The sequence below is a fragment of the Canis lupus genome, chromosome 34 (assembly GCF_003254725.2).
Source record: "Canis lupus dingo isolate Sandy chromosome 34, ASM325472v2, whole genome shotgun sequence".
Taxonomy (NCBI): domain Eukaryota; kingdom Metazoa; phylum Chordata; class Mammalia; order Carnivora; family Canidae; genus Canis; species Canis lupus.
This window is the reverse complement of record NC_064276.1, coordinates 32,471,721-32,493,235: the sequence shown is the minus strand read 5'-3', so window position 1 is coordinate 32,493,235 and position 21,515 is coordinate 32,471,721. Positions and strand designations below refer to the sequence as shown.

The 21,515-nt window shown below is 39.0% G+C and overlaps 1 protein-coding gene across 1 annotated transcript in view; it reads left to right on the top strand.

Annotated features, from left to right (window-relative positions):
- The window catches only part of WDR49 (WD repeat domain 49), a 124,885-nt gene that overhangs the window by 89,906 nt on the left and 13,464 nt on the right, over positions 1-21,515 (top strand). The window contains exons 13-17 of the mRNA XM_025425482.3: positions 2,324-2,511; positions 3,473-3,670; positions 7,423-7,604; positions 15,922-16,031; positions 18,301-18,447. Coding sequence (XP_025281267.3) covers positions 2,324-2,511; positions 3,473-3,670; positions 7,423-7,604; positions 15,922-16,031; positions 18,301-18,447 — 825 coding nt within the window. The remainder of the gene's footprint in view (positions 1-2,323; positions 2,512-3,472; positions 3,671-7,422; positions 7,605-15,921; positions 16,032-18,300; positions 18,448-21,515) is intronic.

The window sequence follows — 21,515 nt, the reverse complement described above, 5'->3', positions numbered from 1 at the left end:
GCAGTGAAGACCATTTAATCTGTTCCTGTGTAGGTGTAGGTCTCGTAGAGCCTAACTCAGTGTAGCAGCTAACAGTAGGGCTGGGTCAGGGCAGGCCACAGGCCACAGCAAACGAGGCCACGGTTCAGGAGAGAGGGTCCAGGAGCAGGAGCGGACCAGACCTCATCAATGACTCATATAGTGCTGCACAGGTCAGATCAGAGTGCAAAAAACTCGGGCAAACAATTGGATGTGGGTGACGATTGGAATTGATTGTTCCAGCCATGGCATAAGGAGTTTTGACAGGGTAGAGGGCACAGCAAGTAATATGCTCCAAATATATGCGCCAATGCTCAGATCTACATGTGCCAGAAGGGTAGAGTCAGATTGCACTGGCACCTAGGATCAAAGTGGGCTAGGAGAAAATAGTGAGAAACTTGGAGATTGGGGCAATAGCAACATTTGAAATAACCACTGATCCCAGGTCAAAAGAGCTGCTTACTTTTTTCCTAAAAATTTTTTTTGAGGGTTTAATGCTTTGGGTATCATTACCAGTTTTTATGTATTTTCCAGAATAAGTCAGAGTCCTGCTCAGTGCTTCTGCCAACATGTATGCTAAGACTGCTGCCATCAGATGCCTTACCACAGCCATTTAATACTACGTAGATGAAATAACTATTTGCTTGATTTCCACCTTGTTTTCAATGGCTGTGTTAGCATGGTGTTGACACTGCCCGCATCTTCCTCAAATAAAGATCTGCTTTTGAGAATAATTCATATTGTTTTACCTTCCATCTAAACAATTATGTTTTTTTTTAAGATTTTTAAATTTATTCATGAGAGACACACAGAGAGAGAGAGAGAGGCAGAGACACAGGCAGAGGGAGAAGCAGGCTCCATGCAGGGAGCCTGACATGGGACTCGATCCCAGGTCTCCAGGATCAGGCCCTGGGCTGAAGGCGGCGTTAAACTGCTGGGCCACCCGGGCTGCCCTAAGCAATTATGTTTTAAAAGCATTTTTTCTTAATATCAGCAATCCAGTCACAGAGGTATTATATGTTTGAAAAAAATAAACACGTCTGAGCAATGTTTTCCATACTTACTTTCCTACATTCAATTTGCAGATAGAAAATATGCATGATTTTTATAAAAGACTTTTCAACATTAAAAATCAATAAAGGTATACCCTTATAGAGTTTTAGGAACCCTGTAGAGTATTTAGAATAGACTTTGAAACGATTAGAGTCTAAAACTTTCTATTTTCTGGAACTCACTTATATTCACAAAATGAACTATTATCCTGAAATTGCTCTCATTTCCTCAACACTAATTCTTCTTAATGTTATCAGTATTCCCAAATTGTTTCCACCGAAGCGGCTACATGCTATTATTTCTACCTTAAACAGATATGATTGTTAATCGGCAGTACATTTGTGAAGTAAATTGAAAGTCATCTACAGATTTATCAAATAATAATAGGAACTTTGCCACAGAAGAATAATTTAGGTAGAGTGCTTCTACAAAGCATGTAAAAATAGAAAATGAAAAGGTTAGTTCTAGGCCTATGAACCAAAAAAGTGTTCCATAAGGGCTTCCAAAGAATTCTCTTTTTTAAAGATTTTATTTATTTATTTATTAATGAGAGACAGAGAGAGAGAGGCATAGACCTAGGCAGAGGGAGAAGCAGGCTCCCCCAAGGAGCCGATGCGGGACTCGATCCCAGATCCCGGGATCAGGCCTTGAGCCAAAGGCAGATGCTCAACCACTGAGCCTCCCAGGCATCCCATGAATTCTTGATGAAATATTAAAAACAAGATCATAAATAAAATCCTAAGCATGGAGCTACCTAGAGAAATTATTAGTTATGTTGCTATAACTACATATATGCATCCATAGCTCTGTACATGAGGAATTTTACTTCTTTGGTATATGTGTCCAGTGGGTGATTAAGAAAAATGGGTTCATGCAATTAGAATATTATCATAATATTGAAATTAATGTTTTTTAAGTTTATTTGGAGTAACAAATTAATTCTATATAACTTCAAATATTCTATATAACTTCAATATAACTTTCAATTATATTGAAATAATGAAGGAAAGGGAATTCAATATAATGGAACATCTTGCATTTCCAATCTCATTTAATACTCAACACAAACCAGTAGGGTTATCATTGGATTATCTCCATTTTATATTTGAGAGGATTAAAGTGCTGGAAGTTGATATCAGGGCTACCTGCCCCTCCAATATCCATATTCTTTCCACAGGGCAAGCCACTGAAGAACTTTTGTGTGTGTGTGTGTCATCACATTTTCTTAATTAAATGTTGTCTTACACATTAGGAGGAGCTAACCTGGTGTCATGTGGAGGATCTGGGTATGTCAGATTCTGGGATACCTTTAAGAAGCAACTTCTGGCTGAATTTTTGGCTCATGGTGGAGCTGGATCCATTATTATGTCTATTGATAAGTCAAACCAATACCTCGCCACAGGAGATCTGGATGGACAATTGAAAATCTGGAATATAGAAGTAAATTGAAAGTATTCTCATACTATCTTTGTTATTTTTGATTGCCTTTTGTTATAGATGACTATGAATCTGGTCTTGTCTCTTTCCTGGATAACAGAAGACATGGTCAGTCTGAGTATTTTGAAGGAAACATTTACATGTACTAGGCAGAGACAGCTCTTAAATAATTTAGGGGGAAAAATAGATTGTTCTCAGTATGAAAATCTTCTGTTAATATATAATCAAGTCAAGGGCACCTGCGTGGCTCAGTCAGTTGAGCAGCTGACTTGTGATTTTGACTCATGTCATGATCTCATGGTCATGAGATCCAGCTTGGTGTAGGGCTCCATGCTGAGTGTGTGTGGGGTCTGCTTGAGATTCTCTCTCTCCCTCTACCCTTTTCCCCACTCTAGAGAGAGAGTGTGCCAAGTCAATCACCCAATTTAGGAATGCGGTATTGTCAGTAAGGTACTGCAGCATTGTTTGAGCATAAATAATTAGGATATACCATATTTGAAATGAGACTGTAAACTTAATTTAAACGGAGTACTGGCCCTTCATCCAATATCATTATCCTGAATTAGTTTGGGATTTTCGTGTCACTGATTACCTGCTTGATTTTCTAATAATATTATAAAATTGTATGATAGACAACTATCTACGTATGATAAAGTTCATCTCTCTCCAATAACTGACTTTACTCTTTCTTCTTTTCATTCTTTTCCTCCCCCTCTTCCTTCCTTTGTGCCTCTCATGTTAGGCAAATCGGTTAGAAACGTGTTTTTTTTTTTTTTTTTTGAAACTTAACACCATTTTTCAAAACCCTGTTATCATGGACTACTCTTTTGCATTGGAGAATAGATTATTGTTCCCAATGTACCTTTTTTCATTTTTGTATCAGATGTTTTAAGAAAAAATGTTATGTCACCACAGTAATTTAATATTTGGACTTTTTAGAATTTTGACATTTCTTTTCATTCAGGACTACTGTCTTAATTCCAGTAAGAGCAAAATCACGCAGGCCCCGACTCTGATACGATCATTCCAACCTCATGAAGACCAGATAAGTTCCTTAGAGATGTGTAAGCCAGGTGGCCGCTTACTGATTATCTCCTGCTCTGCAGACTGCAGCATTTGCATGACCGATGTCTGTGGTGCTTCTGTCTGGATCTTTGGTCAGGTAGAAATGTTGCTTCTTTATTATTTTAGTGTTTACTTGACATTTAGTATGAACTTGGGCTGATTTCTATTTGAATCTCATCGGCTGTTAATATTAATCAGTCATGAAAGAACTGACTTCCATTTCTGGAGCTTAGCTCCAGGCATCTTTTGTGCTGTTTACCATTAACCATGACAGTTCCATCAAGTGGAAGACTCTGGAGACATGGAAAGATGGCAGCCCTGTGCAGCTCAAACTGTTTCAGGATTTCTGGGAAAATTTTCTCCTTTAAAACTCCTTCAATTTCAACATTTAGTAAAAACATAATGTGGATACAATTACTGATATGCTTAAATAGGTAGAGGCTACTGACTGTGAGGTAATAATCAAATATAGAAAATTTTAGAAAAATAAACCCTCTTCCTCTTCATTGTCTGATTTACTCCTGCCCAAATAACAATAGCTAACATTTGTTGAGTTTTTCCTGTATGGCTGAGGCCCTATTTTATGGTCTCCACATGGATTATCTCATGTAATCATGATTCTTCATCTCATGAGGGAGGAATTTTTCATTACTCCCATTTAACAAATGGGAAAACAGAGGCACAGACTTTGAATTAATCTTCTGAGCTCACAGAGGCTAATAAGTCGTAGAGTTTGGCTTTTAATTAAAGCTGGCTCATTTCAGAACTCATGCCTTTAACCATTTCTCCCATGAAACTAAATTCTCATTTATACCTGCCTATTAGGGAAATGAAGTGGGGGGGGGGCATGGTAGAAAGGAAACATTCATTGTCTCACATTTATTTTATTTTTTCCATTTGTTTTCATGGGAATTCTGTTCTTGTTCCCTTTGTGACTTGAGGGACAAAATATCAGTTTGATCTGTTTTAACCAGTACTGCTGAAGCATGGTGATATGCAGTCAGGCTGGTGCCATGAGGTCAGGCTGAAACTTCAATTTCTGTCTGGCTGGTTGACTTGGTTCTATTTAGCAGACTTCATTGCCACTTATGCCATGAGAACACAGCAACTATCTTCATGTTGGAAGTCAAAGTCTTTTGTTGCTCTATTTTTGAATCAGTTTGATGATGTCAACTTGTCCTAAAAGAAATTTTATACAACCCTATGAAACACAAGGGCAACGGTAAATCAGAAAAGAATCCAGGGTTGCAGGCCCATGTTTGGCTGGTTATATGGACGTCTCAAGGTAGCAGGCAAGAGCTGTACAGTCTCTTCTGCTCTGAAAGTAAGGCAAATGCTAGACTTTTCTCAGTCAGGAAAAAGAGCCTCTGAGAGGTAACTTGAATGGGTGTGTGTATACATGTGTAGTGACTAAGGCAGAGGGCCATAGCTGGATTCTGAGCACAAGATGAGTTGGAAAGATGCTTCTGTTGGTGAAGACGTTAATATGATGCTGAATTGCTATATGGCCATGCCTCATGGGCTCTGGGAAGTTGAAGTGGAGGTTAGAATGACAGGTAAAGAAACAAAGTATCATCAAATGGGTAACATCTGGAATGTAAGTTCCTTAGAGGAGGCTGAAGCAAGAAATAGCACCATTCTAGGTGTGGGTGCCATATTGTGCCCACCAGAGAGTGTCTGCTGCTAAATTTTATTTTATTTTTTTTAAGATTTTATTTATTTACTCCTGAGAGACACACAGAGAGAGGCAGAGGCATAGGGACAGGGAGAAGCAGGCTCCTCATGAGGAGCCTGACGCAGGACTCGACCCCAGGACCCTGGAATCAAGCCCTGAGCTGAAGGCAGACACTCAACCACTGAGCCACCCAGGCATCCCTAAATTTTATTTTAATTAAGAAGCATATGCTAGTAAAACTGTTAATTTTTATGCCTTTGATATTTGTCCTTAGCTGTTTTGTAAAGTCTTTGTATTTTGAGGGATTTTAGCTTCCAAAAACCTGTGTGAAAATAGGTGGTTTTCCCCTCTATGTTCAAGACAGGAAAAAGAGTTCTCAGAACTGGGATAGTCTTAGAAAGTAAAGCAAACCTGGGGACAACTGGGTTTTCTGGGTTTTTTTTCTGCTTGAGCTTTTTTTCCCCCCTTAAGGACTCACTTTGATCAAGCTGTCTTGAATGTAGGTGCTGCTGGTTGCAGGGTGTGGGGATAGGGTGAGGGGAAGAGAGGAGGTGGGCACAGAAAGAGAATGAATTAGTAGATATGAGAAAATAGTAGCGATGAATGTCCTAATGGTGAGAAGAGACACTCTTTTAGAGAAAGAACACAAGGATATGGAAGGCAGATGGTAATATATAGATAAGAAGAAGAGACCCAATTAGTAAACATAATTAGGATCAGAACAATTTTTGCTGAACAAACTTGATGTGTACAGTGTCGTGACTTTTGCCTTACATTTGAATGTTGTATTTGTTCTTCCGTCGAATTAGTTCTGGTCTGGCAGTTATAAAAACAGGAGGAAAAGCAATAATGTAATTTCCCACATTAAGATTTAATTTTCCAATCACGTGCAGTCTGCTTAAAGTATTTAAGATTTAGTGCTATGCGATTGAATATATTTCACGAATGAAGTTATTTTTTAAATAAGTGTAAATACTTTTTATAACAAAGCTATGGATCCGAGAGGTTGTTCTTCAAGTTAGATTTTTCAAAGTTAGGGTATGGTATGACTATTCCTGGAGTTGGAAAAATGGAGGTGGGGCTGAGTTATCCATAGAGATATACTTGTCCCAGGAAACTATCAGATGATGGTTCTATCCAAAGAAATGAGATGATGTATGCACGTCTTCAATGCCCCTCTTTACACACTAACCACAGTTGCATTGGGCAGAGTGTGGACATTGGCACCTCTTCTCTTTGTCATGGGGAGCCAGCCAGTGTTTTGGGTTGTGCTTGTTCACCCAGTGTTTAAAATTGGACTTGGCTGCCCATATTTAAACATTAAAGATTTCATACAAAATCCAGATTTCTGGATTCTCTTGAAAAAGAACACGTGTCAGTCCCTGAGAGCAACTGTAAAATGGGTTCTGTCTAGTTGCTGTAGTCCCCACCCTGCCCAATTGCCAGTGAATGCTGGGACTGAACTTTGTTTCCTATTTATCACCTTGTATGAGGCTTGATTCCTTCATTGACACTATCTTCCTGGCCCCTGTAGGCATTTTACTCTGCAGTCCCTTCTGGCAAGATGATCAGTTTGCAGGCCAGTCAGATATCCTAGGGATGCCTAATTCCCTCGAATCACACAGGCTGTGATCCCTCACATATTCCTGTGTATATGATGGGAATTGACGTAAGATAAGGAAATTGGTTCTGTATTTCAAATATAAAATAAAATGTCATTGAGAGCTTCTGCTAGAGATTAAGAATCGTAGCCACGTTTTGTGAAAACGATTGTGTAATACACATATTTTCTTTGAAAAATGCTCAATAATTTTCTTTTTGAGACTTTTTGAGGAAGATGGAAAGAAAGTATTTGTATGACAATTAACTGATAATTTTTCAGCAAAAGTTTTGTTTTTAGTTAATGTACATCTTGCTATTGAAGATTTTAAAGTGAGAATATCATTTTTTTTGTAGCTCATTATCTTTTCAGAGAAACTTTGCTTCTTATGACACTTACAATTTTCTACCTTTCTTAAAGTTTATATATATAATCTGCCTTGCATAACTGTAAGGTCTTTGAAAAACCATGTTTTTTTATTTTTTGTGTGTGCCCAGGACTTCAGTTAGTAGTGTAGCACATAAATGTTCAAAGAAAATAAATGTCATAAAGGTAAAATAAGTCTCTTTTTTAGGCAAAGCATTGGCAAACTGAAAACCATATTTCCCTTCCTAAGAGAGATGCTAATTTAATGAAAAGTGAAATTCAAGAAGAAAGCATCAGGGATATTCCTTTACTTTCTAAGGAGGAATCAAGTTTAGACCTACGAGAACGTTCTCTACTTGATAAGGAAAACAAAGATGACACCACATACAAGTAAGCAATTTTAAGTGTTACCTGGATGCCAAGTGGAGTCAAGATAGGACCTACCAAGATGGCCCAGACTTCCATCTGTGCTCCTTGGAACATGCAGCAACTACTTCAAGGGTGTATGTGGTGAAGAGGGAACTTCTATTCTCACGGTTACTATATCTAGTTCAATTTCTTGCCTCCACTGAATTCTTGATTTCTATTCAGTATCTTCAAGTCTTCTGTTTCTGCTCCATCATCAACCTAATTGTGAAAATTAGCCCCTTTCCTCCAAAACAACATACTCTATATATGCATGTATCTGTCTCAGAATGTACGTCAGGTTGACTCCCGGTGTGGGAAGGTGCACAGAGGTTTATATGACAGAAATTCAAAGAGTTTAACTTTGAATATTAGACATGAGTCTCCTTTGAACTCTTCTCACCTTTTCTTCATTGTAAATGAAGCCCTTTCTTCTCTTTACCCCACTCTGCTAGATCTCATTCTTTCATCCCTCTTGCTCCTTATGCCAGGCAGTTTTAGTTATTTCTTTTTGCTAACTCATACTCTCATATATATTTTTTAAAGATTTTATTTATTTATTTATTTATTTATTTATTTATTTGTTTGTTTGTTTGTTTATGAGAAAGTGAGCATGCAAGTGGGGGCAGGGTAGGGGAAGGGACAAGCAGACTCTGGGCTGAGCATGGAGCCCCACCGGGCTTGATCCCAGGACCCTAAGATCCTAATCTGAGCTGAAATCAAGAGTCCTATGCTTACCTGACTGAGCCACCCAGGTGCCCCTCTCATAATTTCATCTTTCATACTCAACAACTATTGTTTTTGAGAGGATGATTTTATTCATTGTATTTTCTTTGATACAAATGAAAAAATGTTTACTATGTGCACAATATTACTTTTGGGGGGTTTATGGAAAAATCGCACAGAAAGTACAGAGAGTTCCAACATACCCTACCCCCATCCCACACGGTGTCTCACATTAGTGTGGTGTAGCTCTTACAGTTTATGCACCAATACTGATACTTTATTATTAGCTAAAGTACATGATTTACATTAAGGAGGTTTGGTGGCAGGTCCTTTGATGACTATACTCAGGATCCTTTGGTGACTACCTCTGCGTTGCTCATTTCTAAATTAATGCACTCTTTGGCTGGTCTCTTGTGGCTCAACGCCACTAACTGGTCTCTTGTGGCTCAACGCTACTAACCTGTGGTAATACACATCCAGTGGATTTCTTTTATAGTCCCTCACAATGACAGGCCTCTCCTATTGCACTTTTCCTGAGTCAACTTCAGCTTGGCCCATAGGAAGCTCACACATTCTTATCCCACCAACTGCTCCATGGGGGCCCCTTCTTTCCCTAGTTACGTGGCAGCTCCAGTCACAGCTTTTTGCCTGTAGACTTTTGCAGGTATTAGTGAGTCATGGATCCATTCTGTCCCTCTAATGGTTACCCCAGGGGGGCATACACTAAACTCTGACTGGTCTGTGTAAGCAAAAGCTAGAACTGAAGGGGAAGCTTCCTTCCTCTCCCAGGGCAGTGGGACTCAATGCTAACCTATAACTGTTGCCTCTGTTCCCGCATCTTCAGTTCATTTATATCCTAGAGTGGTGGTCAGCCTTCGTGTCAGCAGGTTGGTTGTAGAGCTACCTCCTTGTGGTGCACAAGGAATCTAGCACCTCACTCTGAAATATCAGAATACCTTTTGCCTCTTAATTAATTAATTAATTTGCTTTCAGACTTTTTGGACCTCTGCTGACAGGGAGATAGAAGAAGGGGGAAAAAATCCCCCCTTTAAACATCCCGTTACACTGAATTACACTTTGGTATTTGTTCTTCCATTTCCTTGAATTATGGCTTGCTGAAATGTCAAGTGGCATTTTACTTTCAGGCAGAAGGATCTTTTCAATTTAGAAATATAGCATGACCAATCCTGTACAATAATAGAATGCTGGGAATAGAAAGATTTTTAGACACGATAAAAGGCCCCCACCCAGCCACCCAACTCAATTTTACAGATGAGGAGCTAAAGTTACCCCAGGGTAACACAGAACATTGTTTCTCTTCCTGTCACACTCCTAGCAGAATAAAGGCAAGTGTCATAACACATTCTTGTTTAAGAGTATTTCAGCTAATATACTAATTTCCTGTTCCTTATGACACACTCATTTATTCTTTTTTTTTAAATCAGCTTTTCTCTTGAAATCTCCAGCAGTAAGAAGCAAAATTGCCTCTATAATACTGCATTTTTTTTTTCAGATGACAATACATCCAAAAAAGGCCTGTGATCTTTACAATTTCTGCTTTATCTAATTCAGATGACTAGATTGAAATAATTTTAGGACTTTATCACAAGCAGATAGTACAGAATAACATCACTTCGGAATTATTGAACTCATTGAAAGAAAAAGGCTAAAAATGTATCCTCGGAATTGGCTTGGCAGGTACATTCTTCACTTTTCCCAGGAACACGACCACAGATCCTCTGTGGAAAACATACAAGTGCAATGTAATTGTCAGCTGGAAAGTGTCCTCCGTGGCTTCCATGCAATGCTGAGAGACTACAGATAATTTTCTCCTTAAGACAATATTACTGTGAAGGATGTACCCTATCCCTAATCAGACTAGTAAATACAAGGAGGGAATCCTGCCACTTCTGGTCCATATGCAAAATATTTTTAAAAATACATGAAAGAATTTCAAGGAACTAAAGAGAGAAAAGCACAGCTGGTGAGTCTGTGTGCAGGTGGGGGTATGTTCGCATGGAGGCATCTTTCAGTAAGAAAGATGGAGATGCAAACAGGAAAAGCCAATAGAAAGTAGAAGAAGCAGGAAAAACAAGGGAAAAGATCAGATGCTTTAAAGCTGCATTCTCATCTTAACTCCTAAGATCCTCTCTCCAGGATAAAAATCTTGGCATATATTATCTTCTGGCTTATACATAAATAACAGGTTTCCATAGCGCTTAAGGTATTGTATAATATTATGTGTGAGAAGTGGGTAGGTGGTAAAATGTCATTTTCAATTTAAGTCCTGGGGAGATGAAGACGAATATAGAATTTAAGAGAGTAATAGAAAGTCCTAATGCTAAGTTAACAGTGGATACAGAGAAACAGATTTTTTTTTCCTTCCTTAGATTCTGCAAAAGTGAAAAGAAAAAAAGGAAGAAATAAATGAGAGGGTAAAATAGGGAACAAAACCCACAATGGACATGCATTTTTCTTCATTTATAGCAATGTTTGACTCTGGACTCACACAGAATTATTCTTCTCTAGAAAAGTTATAGATAAAACGAATGACTCAGATGGTATAACTTTAGAATGTGTCTTTACTGTGAATATTTATTCACAGGATATTTATTTTCTGTGAAAATAATACATGTTCCTTAGGAGAAATTTTGGATGTATAGATAAGCAAGAAGGAAAAAGATGAAAAATCACCTGTCACAACAGTAGTGCCGACCCTTAGGCATTTCCAGTTCCAGGCAAATAAGCAAGTATATAGCAATGTGTATCTTATGAAAACAGAGACTAGCATACATAGTTTATAACCTGGTTTATCATTCAAAAAAAAAAAACTGGGAGTACATTTCCGTGTGAATTAACAGAAGTATCCACAGACATAGGAATTTTGTAACCATTTCCTTTCTTTCAAGCATTTAGACTGTTTACCAGTGTTATCTGGGAAAGCATTTCTCAAACACCTTCATGCATACATATTAGAGTATCCAATGGCCTTCATCATTAGAATAGATTCTTTAAAATGGGGTTGCCGAGTCCAATATTTTGAAGGCCTGTGGGTCATCTTGCTAAGTTGCTGCCCTGAGACCTTCCCCCACCAGCAGGTACCTGGAAATGGCTGCCTCGAAACCAACACTGGATGTTGTCATTGTCCTAAAACTGTTGCCATGGTATCTTCTCATTGTTTTCAGTTGAATTTTTTGATTATTTGTGAGACTGAACTTCCCCCCCCCCCACGTGTCTATTAACCTTTAACAATTTAATAATGAACTTGAAAGAGGTATTAGACATGCACTCGACTGATTCCTGTCATATCTTTGAGAGAAGCACATCCTAGACTCTTCTTGAATAATTCCTATGGGATGCACTCACCATCTTAAAGATGGCCTTCTCTGTTATTGAACCAGTCTTTATTATAAAATGACTTTAATGTTAAGTCAAATCTATTCATGCATAGAACTCTCTCTCATTGACCTTCATTCTTATTCTAGGGCAACAAAGAGCAAGTCTACTCTACCTTCTATTATCTGACACTTTTCACCTTGGCTGCCATTTAAAAAATGGGGAAAGGGTTAATTATCAGAAAGCAGGAAAAAAATAATCAGATGGGAAATGAAACAAAAATTTCCAGTAATTTCTCAGTAAGTTTGTGTAAGACAGAAGGCATGCTTAAAATTGATGTTTCTTAGACGTGAGAAATTATTATGATGTTCTAAAGTCCTTATTATGGTTAGGAGGGAATTGATATTTAATATTATTTATATGCTGTTGATTACCTAATTATCCTGCCAGTAGATCTTCTGTGAGAAATTAAATTAGAGAATTTATGGACAGCTATAAGAAAAAAATACACAAAACATTAAAATCGCATTTTAAATTAGGCCTTATATGACATAAAACACTTGGAGGATTGAAAGTCTACTTTTGCCAACAATCTGTGGCAATAATCATCCTTTGCCCATGTATAACGAATGAAAGCAAATGAAAGTTTACTCAATTTTTAAAATTCGAATCTTAAAAATATTAGTACTGCAAATGATTGTTTTTGAAAGTACCACATCTCCTTATTTTTTTGTCTCATCATTCTGATAGTTCCCAAGAGTATTAGGACTGGCCATAGGGGTGATGGAGCTCTCTACTTTGAATGGAAAATATTTTTGTGTTTTTGGTTAAAGTGATAGTAGTGCAGGGATCCCTGGGTGGCGCAGCGGTTTGGCGCCTGCCTTTGGCCCGGGGCGCGATCCTGGAGACCCAGGATCAAATCCCACGTCAGGCTCCTGGTGCATGGAGCCTGCTTCTCCCTCTGCCTATGTCTCTGCCTCTCTCTCTCTCTCTCTCTGTGTGTGTGTGTGACTATCATAAATAAATAAAAATTAAAAAAAAAGTGATAGTAGTGCAATACTTACTGCGCTCCTACCATATTCTAGGCACTGCTCTAAGGTCTTTATGTATTTAACTCATTTAATTGTCCCTGAATCTTTAGGAATGGTTACAATTATCATCCTGATTTCATGACTAGGAGAGCAAGGCAGAAAGATGGTAAGTGATTTGCCCAGTGTCAACCCACCAGCAAGAGGTGAACCAGAAATCCCAAAGCAGGCATTCTGGCTCCAGAGCTAGAGCATATTGCCACTGCTCAATACTGCCTGCCCAACAAACATCATGTGACAATATTGAGAAGCTATTGGTTTCTGAGCCAAGTGATCAAATATTTTGTCAAATTCCTGCTATGCATAAGCCACTACTCTGGGCACTTTCACTTTCCTTTAATGCCTAGTAGGGCACTTGGGGACTTGTCACATGTCATTCTTCTCTTCTATATCCTGAACCAAGAGGGGAGAGATCTTAGAGCCTTTCTTTCTCATAGAATTGATGGCAAGGCTGCCAGAGCCCATAGTAGGCCCTCCTCCAGCATCACCATGTAAGACCTTTTTGTAAAGTTTTAACTCCCTCTAAGCCCTTTATTACATTATTCTCCATTTTCATCTTCATCCATTAGGAGTATTGGAATTTGGGGAATATTCACCTCTTTTTAATTGTGTCCACATTGTCATAGTGACCATTCCCGTAAATGTCAAATGTCTATGGAAAGGAAGTAATAAGTTAGACTTTGAATGTGGAGTTGACTCTGCTGTCTAGTGGTTCATAGAACTGCCCTTCAGTTAGAACTTTGTCATTATGGCTGTACTTCCTCGTCAGTCATCTCAGTAGTACAGTTTGGTGTGATTCCCAGGAGAGCCTCCTACTTTATGCCTACACATTTCCCTCTGTGGATTTAACTCCTCAGGGGAGGTAGGCAAAGTGATTGTAGTGTCACTGGATGAGAGAACCAGGAAGCAAATTGCCTAAAAGCAGGAGAGAGTTCAGAGTGTCTTTGGAAAATAAAGGTCTGGTTTTATCTAGTCCAAAGGTAGACCTCCCTACTTCTAGGCCTCCCTTTACAGTTTGTACCTCAGTTTATAACAGTAATACTTCTCTGGGGGAAAAAGTATTAACCTAACAACTGTAAGCCATAACTATACTACATTCCACCCTTCCTGTACCTACCACTAACTTCTAATTGTTAACAGATTCTCTTACTATCTTAAAATGACTCGAAGGGTGCCATCATAGTGGTTTGCCAAGCCCAGATGGTGGCTAAATAATATGTTCTGATTCATGAGGGATTGCACATTGTGAGGGAACCATTCCAGTGTGCTTTGGGGAAAAAATGCCACCTGCTTCAGTCTTTGGTTGCCAAAGATTCCCTTAAAAAAATCTATAATTCCAAATAATTTATGTAGACACTTCACACTGTCAAGGAAATAGAGCTTAACTTCCATTGTCATCCACCTGTTAAGTATAGTCTGTGTGTGGAAACTAGCTTCCAAGAGTAGTATATGGAAAGGAAGGGAAAAGTGACTTTATAGGGCAGAAGCTTGGCAAACACAACCTTGACCAATAGTAAGGTTAACATCAACAGTGATAAGACAGGTTGATAGCATGTACCCTTGATAAGATGTAATGAGAATAGCACTTCATCTCCATTGACTTCCTTCCAACAACCCATAACCCCCCATCTAGCCCTAAGAAAAACATCAGATAAACATAGATAGAAGGGCATTCTACAAAAAAGAAAAAAAAAATCTGACAAGTATTTTTCAAAACTGTCAAGGTCATTAAAATACAAGGAAAGTCTAAGAAACTGTCATAGACTAGAGGAAGCTAAGGAGTATAATGTGATTTCTGGGGACAGAAAAAAGGACATTAGGGAAATCCTAATAAAATGTTGAGTTTAGCTAATAGTCATGTATCAATATTGGCTTCTTAGTTGTGATAAATGGTAATCTGTGCTATACTATCTTGACAACTTTTCTGTAAATCTAAAATAACTCTAAAATGCAAAATTTATTTATGTAAAAAAACTCAATCAATAAATTGCTACTTAAACCTATATAAATAGCACACAATATTAACTTTGAGATGCATAGACTTAATTTCACTTGTATTGATATTTTAAACTCTTGAGTTTGGGAAATACAGTCCAAATAGAGCAGAGGGAAAGGAAGGAGGGAAATGAACATTTATTGAATAGTGTTATTTATTAGGCACATCGCCTAACAGCCATCTATCTCCTCTCCTTTAAAACCACAATGAGAATCTCATTGTGTAGAGCAGGAAATTGAGGCTGAGAGTATAGGAAACCTCTCAAGGTTCTCCAGCTACTCAAGAGGCAGCCTCCAACCTACAGATAAAAGGGGGTGAGAGAGCAGTCAGCAGGAGGAGCAACAGATGCAAGGAAAGAAGGCTGCAGGGAGAGGGCAGGCTCCCCAGGGGCTCTGGTAATTGTGTGAAAAATGGGTGTGTTTTCTGACCTGATGCCTCTAAAAAAAATACTAATATAACTTGTCACTGTAAAGGGTAGAGGTCTATACAGTGAATGATAACTATAGTTGAAACCATTTCCTGTTTTCTGACAGGAATTATGTACAATTGTATAATGATGTCACCCCCTGTGTTTTACTGATAACACTGTTTCCTTGGATTCAAGCTAATCTAAAGTTTCCCTATAGATTCATATGACAAGTCTCAAAAATGCTGAGTTTTTTTTTTTGTTTTGTTTTGTTTTGTTTTGTTTTTTGTTTTTTTTTTTTTTTTTTTTTTGCATTTTGGATACCATAAGTGAAGATCCAGTCCTCACACTGGATAAGTTTTTGACACGTACCACCAGTTAGCCAGTATAATTTATACACAAGGCAAGAATAGTGTGTGCTTCTGTGAAATTTTCTTCTGCATAATTTTTTCTCTGACCTTCCAGTTGCTATGGGAATCTTTGCTTAACTAGCCTCCTGGCCTCTCTGGCTCTTACCCTTTTATATCATCACCTGGCTTGCAGCCATTTTATTCAAAGAAATGACTTAATTAGTGTAAACAAATGTCGACACTTAGGTCCACAGTATAGAGGGGTTTTTTTTTGTGTGTGTTTCTTTGTTTTGTTTTGTTGTTGTTGTTGTCAACAGTAAGATATATATTTAAAGCCTGAAAGTCCTATTCATCCTTTTGTGGTTGATATTTTATTTTATCATGTATTATTTTCTTCCAGTGTCAGACCATCAGAAGTCATACATTTGGGTATAAAATATAAGGAAAGAAATATCTTTAAGAAAAAAGCACATAACCTTTACAAGGGTGAAGTTGTACAAAAACCATCCAGTAAGTAATCACTCTTGACATATTTTTATAGTGTTATTATTTTATAGATTGGTATGAATAAGACAAATAGCTACTCCGTGTGCCAGGAATGCTGGTATCCCTTAATAAATGTGAAGGTAAGGTCCTGTAATCTCTATTTAATGAAGGAGGAAAGTGAGGCTTAGAGACATCAGCGACTTGTCCAGGGCTGCACAGCATATAAATGGCAGAAGTTTAAGGTCTAAGCCAGAGAACACACATAATGTGCCCAGTATAGTTTCTAAAAGAGAGTCGGCATGGAACATCAGTTCTCTCTCAAACACTTATAAGTGTTTAAGAGATGAAAATGAATAAAAATTATTCTTGCTCTAAGGAAGCCCAATGTAAGTTTAGTTTGGGCTAACCAGAAAAAGAATTATATATAAAACAAGTAACCGTAAAAAAGAACTGATATCATACTGAAGGATATTATTTAGAAATGTAGTAAGAGGGGCACCTGGGTGGCTCAGCCAGTTAAGCATTTGACTCTTGGTTTCAGCTTAGGTCATGATCTCGGGGTCCTGAGATCCAGGCCTGAGTAGGGCTCAGCGGGGAGTCTGCTTGAGGATTTTCTCCCTCTGCCCCTCTGCACACGCTTGCGTGCTCTTTCTCTCTAAAATAAATAAATACATCTTAAAAAAAAAAAAGAAATGTAGTGAGAGTGATTTCCAAAACTTCGTCATATGAAGATATTTTACTCACTGCCAATCTTGTTTTAAACGTATATCTGAGGGGTAGCTGTACTTTCATAGAGTAGATACATTAATTTTATTTAATTTTATTTAATTTTTTTTAATTTTATTTTTATATTTTTTCAATTTTAATTTATTTATGATAGTCACAGAGAGAGAGAGAGAGAGAGGCAGAGACACAGGCAGAGAGAGAAGCAGTCTCCATGTACCGGGAGCCCGACATGGGATTCGATCCCGGGTCTCCAGGATCGCGCCCTGGGCCAAAGGCAGGCGCCAAACCGCTGCGCCACCCAACATTAATTTTAGAATTTCTACTGAAATTTTGCTGTCAAAATGTATATCATTATTTAATATTCAATGCACGTTTATAAACTAATCTACAGGATCACATTGGATAATATTTGTAAAGTACTTACAACAGTGCCTGGCATACTATAGAAACTTAATATAATTACTAATTACTAATGTTATTATTATTATTACTACTAGTATGCCTTGGAGCATGACCTTTGGGGTGCAACATGCTTGAGCTGAAGTCCAAGGTCTGCTATTTACCAGTAAATTCAGGCAAGTTATTAAAGTATCTTGAGCCTCAATCTCCTCATCACTTAGAAGTGCATAATGACACTCTCCAGGTTCTGAAGATTTTTCCTTTGGTTTGACATAACACCTTGATTCTTAAAGCATGTTCCACGGCCAGCAGCATGAGCATCGTCTGCAACCTGGGAATGTACATTGTGGGCCCCCATCCCTACCTACTAGATCAGAAATGGGAGTCATGTAGAGACAAACCCTCCCGGTGATGGAAATGCCTGGTTTAATTTGAGAACCACTGACATAGCACATGACTTGTCCCACACAGAGTGCTGAGTGTGTATTAGTTGACTTTTCCTGGATACCGAGCCACCATGACGACAAAGGCACAGTTCCCACCTTTGCGCTGCTAACAATCAAACAAACGTAAAATCACATCTTGAGTGAAGCCTTCTCCCTTTAGCCCAGGAAGCAAAAAAAAAAAAAAAAAAAAGGAAACTTTTTCCCATTGTCCAAGACTTTGCTTTTAAGTGCACGAATAAAAGAGCTTTCCTTTCCATCACCTCACTGTGTGCATCTGCGGCACAGGAACACAGCTCTGGTTTACGTGTTAGCGAAATTAAAAGGTACCTGCAAATTCGAAATTTCAGATATGTTGTGAAATACTAAAAACAAGATTCCGTCTGACAAAAAAGATGCAGTTTCCTGGTAGATAAAAGAGAAACTGGAGCTCTTCCAAAACTGCAGAACACACATTTTCAAGGGAAAAACAGCGAAAGAATACAGAATAAAAAATAAATGAAAGGGGAGCCTTGAGTTCCTTTTGGTCCCTTTGAATAAAAGGACCGTGGATTTATCACGAACAGCTGTGTTTATAGGGTTTGCTGATGGCTGCAGCTGTAGCAGCTGAGTAACAGGAAGGTTAAATTTTAAAAAGTTAACTTGGAAATGGGCTAGCTCCTTCTGAAGGAATTAATGATTCTGTACTTCTTTCGTATCCTCCCCTAAAACCTACTGTTGGGAAGGTGCATTTAGGTCGTTAAGCATCAGAGACCTGAAAGAGCTGCCTGAAGTGAAGAAACCAGCTTTTCTTCTGGACCTGGAGAAATACTTTAGGGGAAAGCCAGAGGAGGAGTGCTCCCAAATTCCAGAGCTTTCATCACTCTCTGAAAGTGAGTCGTCAGCCGTCATATCCTCCCATCCTCTCTCCCCCTTAAACTCAACCACTCAACATCCCCGCCCCCAACAACAACAACGACAAACCCCACTAAAGTCAGAGAGCATGGGAGTAACATGTTGGCCTTGAGGTTGCCATGAAAGGAAGCGTGGTTTGCCTGTTACGATTTATAGCTCAGCTGCTGATCTGTGCTCTCAGAAAGGGCAGCCAACAGGCTGGAACACATAAAGAGAGTATTTTTATTTTGTCACTCTCCTGAAGTCGGAATGCCATGAATATATTTTATGAGTCTGCCACGGATGAGAGTCCCCCCACCCCCCAACAATCTTCATTTTCCAATCTGATACCAGAGACAGAGATATCCTAAGAGGGCTTTAGACCAGAGCCTCTGACAATCTGCTTTTGTTCTGTTCGCATGGTGCACTATAAATAGAGGCTACTTAACGTGCATGGGATTAGAGACTTCCAGCTGCAGTGCTGGGCTTAGATAATGGGAGGACGGGAAGCTCAGCCTAGAAATATGTGTGAATGATCTCAGAAGACTCCGAAACAAGGTGTGCAAAAGCGTGCTCTATTTCTCTGATGGTTATGGGCTTCCAGGTTCCTAAGAATCTGAAGAAAGGTTCCTGTGCAGGAATCCTCCCCGCAGAGATTGGCCCTGGGGGGAGTGCAGGAAGCACAACCTGATTCTCAGTGAGGCACTCAGAAAGCATATGGACACTGCAGGGAACTCATTTAAAATAATTAATGAAAAGTGCGAATTTCCAACTTGTCACAGTCAAGAGATCAGAACTACACTCGAACCATCTGAGATCTGTGCTTTCTAAACTTTTCAAATCCTCTGAGAGGAGGGTTCAGCATCATCCTTGAGAAATCATAACCCTTGTAGGAGGGAGGCGTTTCTTATGTCCACACTGGAGGAAGTGGAAGCCTCTCATCTTCCTGTGGTTCCCTATGGAAAAGGAGAACAGCTGGTCAACAATTTTTTTTTTTTTGAAATTCCACTTGTAAGCAAGGTACAGCTGTCATTCCTCATTGCCATAGTTTCCAGTTGAATTGTTATCAGCTTCCTTTGCCTTTACTCAAGAGTTTTTCTTCTCTAAACTTATAATCATTTATTTGGTCTCATGAGGATCATCTAATGGTTTCTGCTCATTTCTTTTAAAACCATGAATCCATAAACTTCGGGGCTCTACATAAACCATTTTGTGCATCTGACAGGGCTTTCAGTCTATCATCCTGCCCGCCCCCACCCCCCTGGATGATTCATCTTTTAAGAATAAACATGGAGAGTGCTTATCTTGTCCTCCTGAGTCACACACAGAAGGGAATCTGGGGAACAGACAGGAAGAAAGGATCCACAGAGCCAGGACAAAGTGTAGAGACACAGAACCTGCACAGGGGAAGAAACCAAGGTGGAGCAATCAGAACTGAGGGAAGAGAAATAGAAGGCAGGGAGTATGCCCATGCTGGGGAGTAAGAAAGTGGGAGAGGTCAACGGTGAGGGCAGCAAACACCTCTCCTCAGTGGTGCAAGGTCCCGTGCTCCCATGAGGAGCCTTGTACATTCTGCAGCAAGAGAATTCTTCCTTATGGGCAGGTTGATGTGCATGTGGCCAGGTGTGGCATAGGTGGCTGGATGGACATGCCTAAAATGCTCTCATATATTTTCAAAGAAACTTTTTTCTCCTTGATTTTGCAATATAACTTTTTTCTGTAATTTCCACAGTTTTTTAAAAAGATGTTTTCTGCCCCCCCTTTTAAAAATAAAACCTTTTCTTCTTCAGCTTTTCATCCTCTGCTTTCTTTTCAATATTGAACTTAACTGCCTTTTCTGCAAGTGAAAATAGAGCTAGCTTTCTCTTTCTTTCTTTCTTTCTTTCTTTCTTTCTTTCTTTCTTTCTTCTTTCTTTCTTTCTTTCTTTCTTTCTTTCTTTCTTCTTTCTTTCTTCTTTCTTTCTTTCTTTCTTTCTTTCAAGTTCTACCAACTTAAAGGAGAGACATGCAGACTTTGAGGACAGCCAGATGCATGACATGGGACGCTAGGTTCTGTGGAAGCACCAAGGGAGAAGCCAGATGAACTGTAGCTTGGGGCATAGGAAGCAATGCAGAGTGGTGGTCACATACTTAGGATGCGCAGGAGTCCACGGGGTGAAGGAAGAGGAAGGGGAGTCAAGATCAAGGAAATTGTGTGAGGAAAGGCACCTAATGCATGAAGTAGGGCAGAGGCCCTCGTGATTCCGAGTTGACTGCACTGGGAGACTCTAGGTAAGTGAGTTTGACACACCTGAGTAGAGTAGAGTTTAGAATGTGTTGAGTTTGAGGTACTGGTGTGCTATTTAGAAATAAAGGTCTTGAGGAGGGCAGAGGACTGTAACAGGCCTAGTGTAATATCGTAGAGTCTTTAACTATCAGATACTGCAGGGATGTTTGCTCATTTACGTGTTTAGCCTTTTCTGAGGTAGATATTGAAGGCCTTCTCTGTGCTGGCCCCTGTGCTGGAGGCTGGAGACAAAGAGTTAACATGTGGAGGCCCAGCCTTAAAAGATCTTGAAGACTAGTTGGCAAAATAGATAAGGAAATTAATAATTGTGTTTTACAGCAAGAGCTATGATAGAGATCTGCACTGGCTACTATGGGACCATGTGGAGATTCATTGAGGGTGTTTTGGGGGAAACCTGATTATGTTGAGCTAGATAGTAAAAGTCAAGTTGTTATCAGTCAGGTAAGAAAAATGGGGGATGATATTTCTGGCAAAGGAGTAGCTTACGCAAATGTAAGGTGGTATGAGTAATGAGGACTAAGGGAGCTACACATAGTTCCAAGTGGCCAGGTTCTAGAAGGGGCATGATGAGAATTAAGGTTAAATAGGTAAATGGCAGCCAAATCTGGGAACACTTAATGTACTATGCTAAAGAGCTTGGAATTTATTTTATCAGAAATGAGGACCAATTGGAATGTTTCAATCAGGTATTCTGAATTATTCCATTTTATCTCTTCTATTAATTCTTCTGTCTTTATATCTCTTTGTATTATTCTTTTTGTGATTGTTCCAGAGGGTATA